The sequence below is a fragment of the Diospyros lotus genome, chromosome 8 (assembly GCF_014633365.1).
Source record: "Diospyros lotus cultivar Yz01 chromosome 8, ASM1463336v1, whole genome shotgun sequence".
NCBI classification, from domain to species: domain Eukaryota; kingdom Viridiplantae; phylum Streptophyta; class Magnoliopsida; order Ericales; family Ebenaceae; genus Diospyros; species Diospyros lotus.
The window spans coordinates 33,414,308-33,426,548 of NC_068345.1; the positions used below are offsets into that span (position 1 = coordinate 33,414,308).

At 36.0% G+C, this 12,241-nt stretch overlaps 1 protein-coding gene across 2 annotated transcripts in view; it reads right to left on the reverse strand.

Moving 5' to 3' along the window:
* Window positions 1-12,241, reverse strand: part of LOC127808261 (serine/threonine-protein kinase/endoribonuclease IRE1b-like) — a 41,484-nt gene that overhangs the window by 27,540 nt on the left and 1,703 nt on the right. Inside the window, exon 3 of one of the 2 annotated variants that reach the window (XM_052346718.1) lies at window positions 10,212-11,713. In XM_052346718.1, coding sequence (XP_052202678.1) covers window positions 10,212-11,713 — 1,502 coding nt within the window. Of the gene's footprint in view, window positions 1-10,211; window positions 11,777-12,241 lie in introns of both variants that reach the window. The other variant, XM_052346719.1, reaches the window with a different exon arrangement.

Below are 12,241 nucleotides of genomic sequence, written 5' to 3' on the forward strand. Positions count from 1 at the left end.
TTGAGATCGATTAAAAATGATTCATTATCCGTCAATGATTACATTATAAAAATCAAGACTATAGGTCATGCACTTGTTGCTATTGGTGAGCCTTTGAATGATAAGGATTTGTTTCTTACAATTCTTAATGGCTTAGATCACGATTATGAGACAGTTGTTAGTCTCATCACTTATCAAATGGATGACATTGACTTAGAGAAAGTTCAATATTTGTTGTTGATGCATGAATAGAGATTAGCTGCTAAAAATATGCCACAATTATTTGTAAATTTTGAGTCTGTTATGCCTTCTTCTATGCATGTCATGACTTCTTATATGTCATGAAATGTTAGTGGATCTATGAACAATAGGCGTGGTTTGTATTAAGAGGAGGTGGATATATGAACATAGGGGGAAGAGGTCATGGTAGAACATCTGGTAGGAGGATCTATTGTCAGTTGTGTGGAAAACTAGGGCACTTTGTGGATAAATGCTATCACAAATTTGATAGAAATTTCCAAAGAGTATCTAGTCAAAATCTTGGGAAGCCTCCTATTATTTCTCAGTCAGATTCAAGAGCTTATTTATCCTCCCTTAGCGATTCAAACGAAGCCTTCATAAGTGAAGTAGGATCAGTTCAAAGGGCTCATTATGATCATTTTTCACAGCCATTTGAAAACCTATCCCAATCTTCCTTGCCAGACCCCTCATGGTTTGTTGATTCTAGAACAACAAATCATATCACTTCTAATCTTAACAATTTGTCTTTGCATGCTCCTTACAATGGTGTTGACAAAATTTTCTTTGGTAATGGTAAGCAACTGTCTATTTCTAATATTGGTCTTGGACAATTATACACTCAAACCAATCCTACATCTATTATCTCACTACTTAATGTTCTTCATGTACCTCATATGAAGAAGAATTTAATTAGTGTCTCACAACTTACAAGAGACCACAATGTTGTTGCTGAGTTTCACTCTTAACTCTTTTTTGATTAAGGACAAGGGTTCAAGGTTGGTGCTACTTCAAGGACACCTTAAGGATGGGTTTTACCAGCTGATTCCAGCATTTGATCATGCTGCTCCCAGCACTTCAGCCCAACCTGTCAAGCCTAAACAGTTTGCTAACAATGTCTTTCCTTTGAACAATTGTAGTGATTTTTCTTTGAACAATTGTAATAGACAGCATTCATTTTGTCATGAACTGTCTCCTAGTGTCAATGTAGCCCAAAACAATCAAGTGTGTCAGCAATGGCATGCAAGATTAGGGCACCCCTTTTTCAATGTACTGCAATTGATTGTAAATAAAATTCATATTCCTTGTTCCCGTTCAGCTCTTCCTTTTTTGTGATTCTTGTAAAATTGGGAAACTCCATCAGCTCCCATTTGCTGATTGTGAAATTATAGCAAAGAAACCATTGGAATTGATACATTCAGATTGATGGGGTTCTTCTCCTGCTATATCTACTGAAGGATACAGATATTACATCATATTCATTGATGCATACACTAGGTATACATGGCTATATCCTTTGAAATTAAAGTCTTATGCTTTGCCTACTTTTATCACCTTTCATAAATTTGTTAAGCTTCAATACCAGACCAAAATTAAGGCTATACAAACTCATAATGGGGGGGAATTCAAAGCCTTTTTGCCTTACCTTCATAGTCGTGGCATACAGCCTATCAAGGATAAAAATATCAACTAAACAGCAGATAACAATTTCTTCATTACCACACCTTAACCTAGTGTTGCAGTTTTTCTTCAGCCTCTCATCTTCTAACAACATATCAAGTCTTTATCCCAATACGTGGGGTGTAGAATTCAAGTTGTCAACTTGATAAGTTTTACGCTAGCTTTTAGCTACCTAATACAACTCTCCGTGGAAGAACATATTGCTGGAGATTTCTTGTGATTATGATGTTGTTAACTGTAATGTTATATGTGTTGTTTTTGTATTGTTATAAGTGTTAGTGTTGTTAGTCAGGTGGTGGCTTAGGCGGTTTAGTTATTGTAAGATTGCAACAGCAATCTGTTATTCAGGCTTGCTGAGTATAAAAACTCAGTCATGCCTTCTCCCTGATGCAGTGGATAGCGAGTGTGTAAAGAAGCACACAAAAGAAACCTTTGAAAACAAGCTTCAATGGCCAAAGCTTGGCTTTCAAAGAGGCGCAAAACCAGTGTTATTAAAGGCACACTAAGGCGCACAAGGGTCTTGGAGCCTGAGACGCAAGGCGAGGCACGAGCCTAGTGGAACTAGGCACAAATTAATAAAATATATATATATATGTCCTAGTTAAAGAAAAAGGTATAAAATAAGTCTTAACTTGTAATAATATTTTAACAAGCATGTTATAAAAAAAATAAAAAATTCAACATATGCTAACTATTAAGAGAAATAAATATTAAAACAAGTTATATACCTATGAATTCTAGCACAACAAATCCAAACATATTTCAGCAATCAAAATATATAAGTATCACAGAAGTTAAAAAAATTTGTAAGAAAAGTCTTTAACTAAAATTAGATTAAATCCAAAAGAGGTTTGTAGATCTTAAATCCTAATTAAGATTAGATAATCTAAAAATTTGTTGTTTCCTTTGTTTGATGTTTGTTGTTTCCCGTTGCTAACTAAAGCTGGGTTGTCCGTTTGAGGAAGGGAGAGGAGAGCCGAGAAGGTAGATGATGCAGTAGGCTATAGCTATGCTGTCCGTTTGATGAAGAGAAAGGAGAGTCGAGAAGGGAGATAAGTTGTGAAGCTGTGTTGTCCGTTTGAAGAGGGCAAGAAAAGCTGAGATGGGTGTTGTCCGTTTGAAGAGGGAGAGGAGAGCCAAGAAAGGTGGTTGTGTAGCCTGTCCTATCTGTTTGAATAGGGAGAGGAGAGCCGAGCGAGAAGGGAGGGATGTGCCGTTGCAGCCGTCCGTTTGAAGAGGGAGAGGAAAGCCGAAAAGGGGGAGGAGTTATGGTTGTCTTAGAGCTGCGTCGTGACTACCGTGGAGAGGATAGTCGAGAATAGCCAAGAAGGGAGAGGAGAGGACAACTGCAGACTTGACTTTTGAGATTTCTTCTATCATCAGTCTCTTTGAATTCAGCTTTTCAGAATATCTTGCTTTCTTTTATTTAGGTTTAATTTGAATTAGGATTAGATTTGATTAAATATAGCAAGAAATACTAAAATTAAACTAAATTAAATTGAAATTCAATTAAAACAAACCAAGCGCAGCCTTGGCACGCCTAAGCCCAAGGCTGCGCTTGAGGGCCTGGATGCGCCCAGGTGCGCCTGGGCAGATGTCACACGCCTGGTTCGATTCTAGGCGCCAGGCTTGCGCCTTTAATAACACTGTGCAAAACTGAACCTATTTTGTTGGAAAGAAACCCAAATAGGCTGTTGTAATTGAATTGATAAAAAGTTGATTACAAATCCTAGTTTCTAAGCATATATATATATATATATATAGTGTCTGGCCAATCCATCTAATACTTGTAAATAAAATCTAACTAGAATCCTAATAGAAGTAGAACCCTAACAAACATGAAATAGAATTAACATTCTAAAATATATGAAGTATTAAAATCCTAAAAACTTATGAAGTTTCGGCCCTATGGAATTCGCCCCCCCCCCCCCCCCCCTCTTCCGCTACTGTTTGGGGCATTCTTGACTGCCCAGTTTAGGTCGGGTCGGCCTTGAGCAGGCCGGGTCGTCAACTTTGGGCTAGGTCTTCAAACAGGAATATTGACAGCATCACTCCCTCTTGTATCTTGATTCTACATCATTTTCATTTCAGTAAAGTGTATGAGATTTCTTTCTTTCTCTCTCGCTGTTCTCTTTTCGTGCCCTAGGTTTTCTGTTTCACTCTCCTTTATTTGGGTATGGGCTGGCCTTAGATAAGAATCCACAAGTGCTGGAGTTCTCTCATCTAGTAACATGATCTTAAATTGGACAGTTTGGCTTTTCATAACTAGGATATTTATTGGGTTTATGTAACCTAAAATCATCTTTTGTTTTGTTTTTCTTTCTCTTGATAAGTTTCATGTTCAAACCATTTCACCAATTTATTCTCATTTCATCATTAAAAAGTGCTAACATTCTCATATCATGAGTTTGTTCATCTATAATTATATTTCTCCTAGTTCTATCACATTCACTTTAACAGCTCTCACCTTAGACAAGTTTTGATGTAGGACAGAAAAAGCAAATTGCACAAAACTGGAGGGGGGAGGCAGGGGAAGGGTGAGAGAGGAGAATTAGAGAAAAGGACAAGACCCGAGAGAGATTAGGTGAGAAGTAAGAAAAATTTATTCCAAATCAACCAGCTTTTGTTTGCATCACCAATGCTTAATTATAAGCTGAAGTACTATCACAAAACCTGAAATACAATATTCAAACAAATCTACTAACAAAAATCTAAATTACAAAATTTTAACAAAATCCATCTCCCATTGTTAGAGGAAAACTCAACCTTAAATTTTGTGGAATCTCATTGCTCAATCACCCAAACTGTAAAGTGATTGGATGGCCATCTACCATTACCTGCCATACTACCTTAATAGATTGCAATTGAGTGCACTTGGATTACTAGAACCAGATTACATCAGCTTGACTTGGATCTATTCGAGTTGTAGAAAACTTGGCAGGATCTTCACATAAGGAGGCCAACGGGTGGCGAGCGGTGTCCCCTTCCAACTTTGAGTGAGTTGGTGTTAACAATAGGTCTCGATCATTGATTACAAGGCGTCTATTGCAAGTAGTGACAAAAAAAGCCATCACCAACCACTTTCCTTACCATTGAGTGATTGAATAGTGAGATTCCATAGAACTCGAGTTGACTCCATTAAGTAGGATCAAGGCTTAATATGTTGTTGCCAAAGGCTCGCCTAGGCAGAAAGTGCACGAGGGCAATGCTCTTTGTGCCTCTTCAATACCAAGGCTCAATACCATCCAATAGGTGCTACCCGTGCGCATGAAGCACGTGCAAGGCACACCTCATGTGCCTTATGTATTGGTTACGAAGAACTTAGAACTCATTAGTGTCACACCTCAAGGTTGAGCTAGGGTTTAGAAAGGAATTTAGAAGAAATTGGGGGAGAGAGGATAGAAATGGAGGGAGAGACGGAACAAAAAGAGAGAGAGAACAGAGAGAATTGAGGGAGAACATAAGAGATTGAGAGAGAGAGAGAGATGACAGAATTTAGATTATTATTCCACAATGCAATTCTCTACCTACTTTAGCCTATTTATAGGTTGTCTAACTAAAAGGTACAACTGGTAAAGCAATAAAGTACAACACCTAACTAATACATGTCATCTATTGTTACTAATATGCCCTTAGAGTTGTGACAATCCCCCCTCCTTGAGAGCTTTCTTGTCCCCAAGAAACAATAACAACTGAGTTGTTGTTTCTTCATCCAATTCCCATTTTCACTATCTGATTCATCATTCGCCTTTTCTTGTTCTTTTCTCTTTTCTTTGGCCTCTTTTACTTTCTCTTTCTTGGCTTTATCTTATGGATAAAAGAGGAAACATCTTTTTGTTCAATATCTCTTGAAGTACCTACTTTACTTACCTCTACTAAACCAACACCAACTCTTTTGCATCAACATCTACCATGATATCTCCAACACTAATCATCTCCAGGGATAGAAAGGAACTCAAAGTTTGTTGCAGCTTACCAACTGAAATATGAACAAACAAAATAGTACTAGTCTTGTTCCCGACAGCAATACTTTACCTTCTTCAGTTATTTCCCTTAGTTTTCCACCAATTACATGTTGTCTCCATGTTTCCCTAGAGTCCATATAAGATTACTTAGGTTCGAATTGCTCAATCAGAACTCCTTTAACCGCTTGTGGAGCATCAAAAACTTGATCCATCCTCAAATAGATGTCACAAGCATACACCCCATTAGATACATAAATGTTCTCTTCAGCACTACTCTCATCTCCGACCTAATTCATAGCCAACATATCTAATGAATGAATCAATGGTTTGTTTCCATTTTGATTGTTCCTCAATTTTCTGTAAGACAGAAATCTGAGGAAGGACTCTAGCACCACTATCCGCACAGATGGATGGTCCTTTAGTTGGAATTGCCTTATCCAATGCTACTTCATCAACATATTTTATTTTTTTTTTGTTGGCATATTCCAACAATTCACTTTCAACAGTTTTCTCCTCCAAAAATTCTTTGTTAAAGATAGTCATCTGGAACATCTCCTTTCAACTTCTTCTTTTTTTAAAGGAATCAAAATATTAGTTAGAAAATAATTAAACTGGAATACTAACCTGAAACTTCCTAGCAATCATATTCATTAAGTCATCTAGCTTTTGGCCAACATTATCAAGACTTTCTCTGTATTTATCAAGTTCTCTTTGCATTGTGTGGTTTCCTTCTGCCATTTCCTCAATTTACTTACCTCAAAAAATTGTTGCCGATCTACTTCCAAGGACTGCCTGAGATGAAATTGCCTCTGACACTGATTCTAGTCCTCACCTACATCTAAAGTCACCTAAATTCGCCTCTAAAACTGTTTCTTGATAATCACCTAGATCTACAGGAATAGTCTCTTGAAGTAGTCTCTTGACATTGATTGCACCTCCTAAAATTGATCACCTCTGTTGCAACTTCTTTTGAAAATTGCTTGTGCCCAACTTCCAAGGATAGCCTGGCTCTGATACCAAATGTTATGCTTCAAGGTTGAGCTACAGTTTAGAAAGGAGTCTAGAAGAAATCAAGCGAGAGAGGATAGAAATGGAAGGAGAGACAAAACAGAGAGAGAGAAAGAACAGAGAGAATTAAGGGAGAACAGAAGAGATTGAGAGAGAGAAATGTAGAGAGAGATGACAAAATTTAGGTTATTATTCCACAATGCAATTCTCTACTTACTCTAGCCTATTTATAGACTGTCTAATTGAAAGGTACAACAGGTAAAGCAGCAAAGTACAACACCTAACTAATACCATGTCATCTACTATTACTAAATGCCCTTAGGGTCGTGACAATTAGGTTTTTTTTTTTTTTGTTGCCTTAACTCTTTTGCTTGATTTGTTGTTGTAGAATTAGTTTCTTGTTGATATGAGTGCAAATATGTGTAGACCAGCAAGGGGCAAGGCTATCAAAGCTTCCATGCTCTAGTAAACAGCTCACACATGTGGGAGCATAAGGCTCACCTCTGACCACCTCTTTTAATTGACAACCCCAGCATAGGTAGGCAACTGATCTCTGACTAACTATTTTGTAATTCCAGTTGTTTGTTGTTTTTTAGCATTTCATGGGTTATTTGCTTATGGCTTTCTACATCTTTTTTTTGTTTCTTTGTTTTTTGCTTGAGTGCAAATATGTGTAGCTTCTTTTATTAACTACCTATTTCTTTGTTTTCTGTGTTTTTCAATTTCAAAAGATGGTTTTTTCCCTTCTAATATTTGTTATTTATTTTATTCCATTTTTTACGAAACTAATTGTTATTTATTCTTAGGGAAAATTACCAAAAAATACCCAACTTTTACCCCTTTTTTTTCAATTTTGAACTAAACTTTTAATAGTAGCATCAAACTTGAATTTTGTTTCAATTTTGAATTGACCATTTAATGTTAGGGTAAATTGACCATACAACTTTTGAACTTTGGCCGTTAGGCTTGGACATCTCCTGAACTTTAAAATTCGCACAATCAGTCTCTAAACTTTCCAAAATTAGTCATACCCCCCTAGTTACGATGTTATGTAAATTAACTAAACATCCCTAAACTTTGGTCTTTGGCACAAATACCTCCCTAAACTTTTATCTTTAGCCAAATTGGTCACTGAATTTTCCTAAAAAGGCCACGACACTCCCCATGCAAGATTTACAAAGTTAGTAAACTAATTAAGTTAAAATTATCCCTAATATCTATTTAATTAAGTCAAATTTAATATAAAATAAAAAAACAAACCAGCCATTGTGTTCATATAATGGAACGGGTTCCAACGAACCTAGAGAGAAATAGATAGGAGGAAAGAGGTGAGACCAACCATTGGCTATGGATTCAAGCAAACCATAGCCTATATTTTTAAATTTTCATTTTTAATATTGTATTAAATTTGATTTAGTTTAACTTAATTAGATAGATATTAAGGACAATTTTATTTAATTTAATTAACGTTTTTTCTTATGTAGAGGGTGTCTTAGCCATTTTAGGAAAGTTCAAGGACCGATTTGGCAATAATTAAAAGTTCAAAGGGCATCCAAGCCAAAGACCCAAAGTTCAAGGGTGTACGGTCAATTTATTTAACTTAATCAGTAAAGGCTAGAGGGGGTGTCGTGGCTAATTTTGGAAAGTTTAGGGACTAATTAGGAAAAATTTAAAATTCAAGGGGTGTTCGACCTAATGACCAAATTTCAGGGGGTGTATGGCCAATTTACCCTTAATTGTATCAATAATAACATCCAATTTTAGTTTTAGACTGCCATTTTTCGTTCATTAATAAAAACTCTTAAATGCTAACATGACATGAAATGGTACATTAGCTTTATTGCCACCTTAGACTAAAGTGCTGAAGTGGCCTAAATAAGTGCATTTTTATCAAAAATATAAACTATACATCTACAAAATTAAAAACAATATGTTAGTGATAGCTGACTGTTTGCCTCATTGGCGATGGGGTTGTGGCCCATGAGGCAATGCTGATGGTGTTATTTTTTAATTTATATATACATATATATATATATATTTAGTTTATAGTTTTTGTTAAAAATATATTTATATATATAAGAGTATTTGTTTTAGCCACATTAGCATTTTTAATCTGGGGTGGTAGTCAACTAGTCTAACTTCGCATACCATGCCAACATTTCATAGTTATTAATCAAAGGAAAATAACAGTCCAAAATTAAAACAAAATAAAATTTGAATGTTATTATTGATAAAATTAAAAGTCAATCCAAAAGTTTTAAAAAAAAAAAAAAGAGGATAAAAGTCTTTTTTTTGGTAATTTCCCCTTATTTTTATAATATTATAATTAGTGATTGAAATAATATTAGTTGTTATTATACTGTTGGTTATTTGTTATTTAAGGTTTTCTTTGTTTGCATTTACCTCTTTATAGGTATATATACTGAAAATAATAGTTATTCATCATCTCTCTCTCTCTCTCTCTCTTACATCTGCTTCCAACATTATAAATTGTTGCAATCTTTCCCCAACACAAAAAACCTCGGCAACAATAATCTAAGAAAATCAACAACCAGTGAAGAGAATGGCAAAAGGAACACTCACTAGTGTTTTGGAAAAGGCTCTTTGTATTGCACTCAAAATGCTACATTTTGCTTAGATGCTAAGATATTTACAGTTTACACAACTTTCTAGAGAAGTCTATAAGCATCTATAATATACATACACTTCTCTAGAATCTTCTACAGAACTCTAGTAATCTCAAGAATTCTAGAATCTTCTAGTATCATCAAGGTCCAATCTTAGAATGATCTAGGATACTCTAGAATTCACTAGAAGTCCCACATTCTTCTAGAAATATCTGCACTCAAGGGGTGGCCACCATTAATTAGATGAAATCGGCACCTATTTGGGTGACTTCTAACAAAGGTCTCAAGCCTTATTTAAGAATAGGTGTTATCTGAACTACTAGTTTAAAAAAAAATATTCAGATTGAATGATTTGTTTATTCTTATGGGATGTTACTTAATACTTAAAAAGTTGATAAGAATATCTTCAACAACTCATTCAGCCAATAATGCCACAAGGTCTCAAGCCTGGTACAGAAAACAATAAATATGTAAAAACAAAACATGAAAAGGCATATATTATGCAGAAATAGAAGATCACATTTTCCAGTTAGAACACCCTATCTACATAGTTCAGTTTCACAGATCTGCCATCTAGAGTCAACTTGTCAAATAGGGTTTTAACACTCAAGATATATTTCTGTTTCAAAGCAATGTGATCGAGTCCCGCTTTGAATTGTCTATTAGCCAAATCCAAATTGAAATTCAGGCATATTTTATTATTGGATGCAATTGCCAATCAGTTAATTGATCCAAGATGAATGGTCAAGGAAATGACTCCATCTTATAAAGCAATGCTAAAGAACACCCATGTTATTATATTATAAGAATGTCAGAGAACACTGCATGTTATTATCTCTACATATTTATGCACAAGAAGACTAGGTGCAACAACAAAATAAATATTAGAAATATTAAACTATTTAAATAAGGGAGCAATAGGAACTGAACTAACCTCATCAGTTTCAGCAACTGAGCAGAAGGAAACCCATTGGCCTTCCACAGTTCAAAATCCTTATCTTTTTGAATTGCTGAAGGCAATTGGCCAAGGCATTCATTAGGAAAGCTAGGATCTTGGTCCTTGTCTGTTACTTGATTATGGGAAGTGCTCATGTATGAAAATATCAAATCATATAAGCTACAGGTACAACGCTCCAGGGAGAGATAAACAAAATTTTCATCATACTCCACTCCGTACCATCGAACTATATTTGGATGACAATCTGATGCGATAAGATTCTGAATCTCTTTCAGAGCAACATCATGATGGCTCCGCACAAGGCGTTTAACAGCTACAGAACGACCATCATACACTCCCTCAAGTACAATGGTACCATTGCTTCCCCTGGCAATTACTTTATTACTGATGAACAATTTACCAATCTTACGTCTATCTATAACACCATCAACAGGATCAAGGAATGCAAGCTGTAGGTTTCTTCCAGTTCTCTCAATGACTTGATTATCAATAAGTCTCTCATTTGTGTCTCTGACTGTATTCTCATGTGAAACATTTCTCAGATTTGACTCAATAGTAGCAATATTCTTACCGGTTCCAGATTTCCGGGATTTCTTCTTTTTGGGTATCACATTCTGCACTTTTCCCTCCTCAGACTGTTTATTCAACTTACGCTTCTGCCTAAACACTAAGGCAGTAATATGTAAAAGGAAAGCAACTATCAAAGACCCAAGAACTGAAAATACAACAAAGTACCACATATGGGACCCTGACAAAATTTCAGGAGATATATTAGTATACATTTTACCACCATCTCCCTTATATAGAGTCAATGCACCAAAGTCTTCAGCCTCTTGAGGGGGCAAAGCAAGCACTACTCTACCTTCCTTGCTATAATGCATAGCTGGTAAACTTGGATGATGTATAGAAAGATGATTGGGACCAGAAGCAGGTAAGGAAGGCACCCCGCCTCCAAGATTGGTGCTTGGTAATCTGTCAGACACAAAGAGTGGGTGCAACAAGCTATGGTCACGAATTCTGTAGACAACAGCCCTTTTCTTACAATTTAATGGGAATTCATCTTCACCCTCAGGTGGAATAGAGGAAACTTCCCTTAAAAAATCTCCAGCCTCTTGACATTGAAAGGAAGCTTCAATTTCAGCAAATTTTAGGTGCCATAAGTCCTTCCCTGTCTTTCTAGAATAATACTTAAATGCATAGTCTGTCCGAACAACATAAAGGGGCTGTTCAACTTCCTCTGTGTCCAAATTACCTGAATGCATCCATTCTCCAACATCTTTTCTGGGTAGAATTTTCCTTTCTTTGGCACTCTGAACCTTTATTGCAGAATGATCATCAGACCTGAAAGCATAAATAACTGTTCCAGACTTGGCATCCACAAGGAAAACAGTAGTATTTTTTGACCCTAACATAACTCCCCCATCAGCTGATATGATAGGTGTCCGTTGGATAAGTTCTTCAGCACTCAGTGGGAGTTTCTGGAGCACAAAAAGATAATGGCACATTAAGGAATGTTACCATGGTGTAAATGGGTAAACTTCCTGTGTAACAGAAGTATAGAGCACATAAGCAAGTTGCTAGACTGACTAATCAAAGAGAATCTCACACCGGCATATAATCACAACATTCTTGTAAAGTCCAGATCAAGTGAACAGTCACAAGAAAAGTCCTTGAAATATCATACAGACAAATATTTAAAATTCTGAAGCTGGGTCAACCAAAACTTTGCATGTGAATGGTGTTCCTCCTATTTACAGCCACTTCTAAGCCCGGATAAAGGAGGATTACATTAGGTAGCCAACAACTAGCGTAAAAGCCATCAGATCAAACCTCCCTCATCTAGTAGGATAAAGGCTTTCTATTGTTGTTATTCTTGTGTTTTGTTGAAGCTGAGTCAACATCTTTGTTCCAACAACATCAGAATAGCTACAACTAAAGACTATCAATTTCAGATTGTGTATAACCACAAAATTCTTGTACAGACTAGATAGAGAGAACAGTAAAAA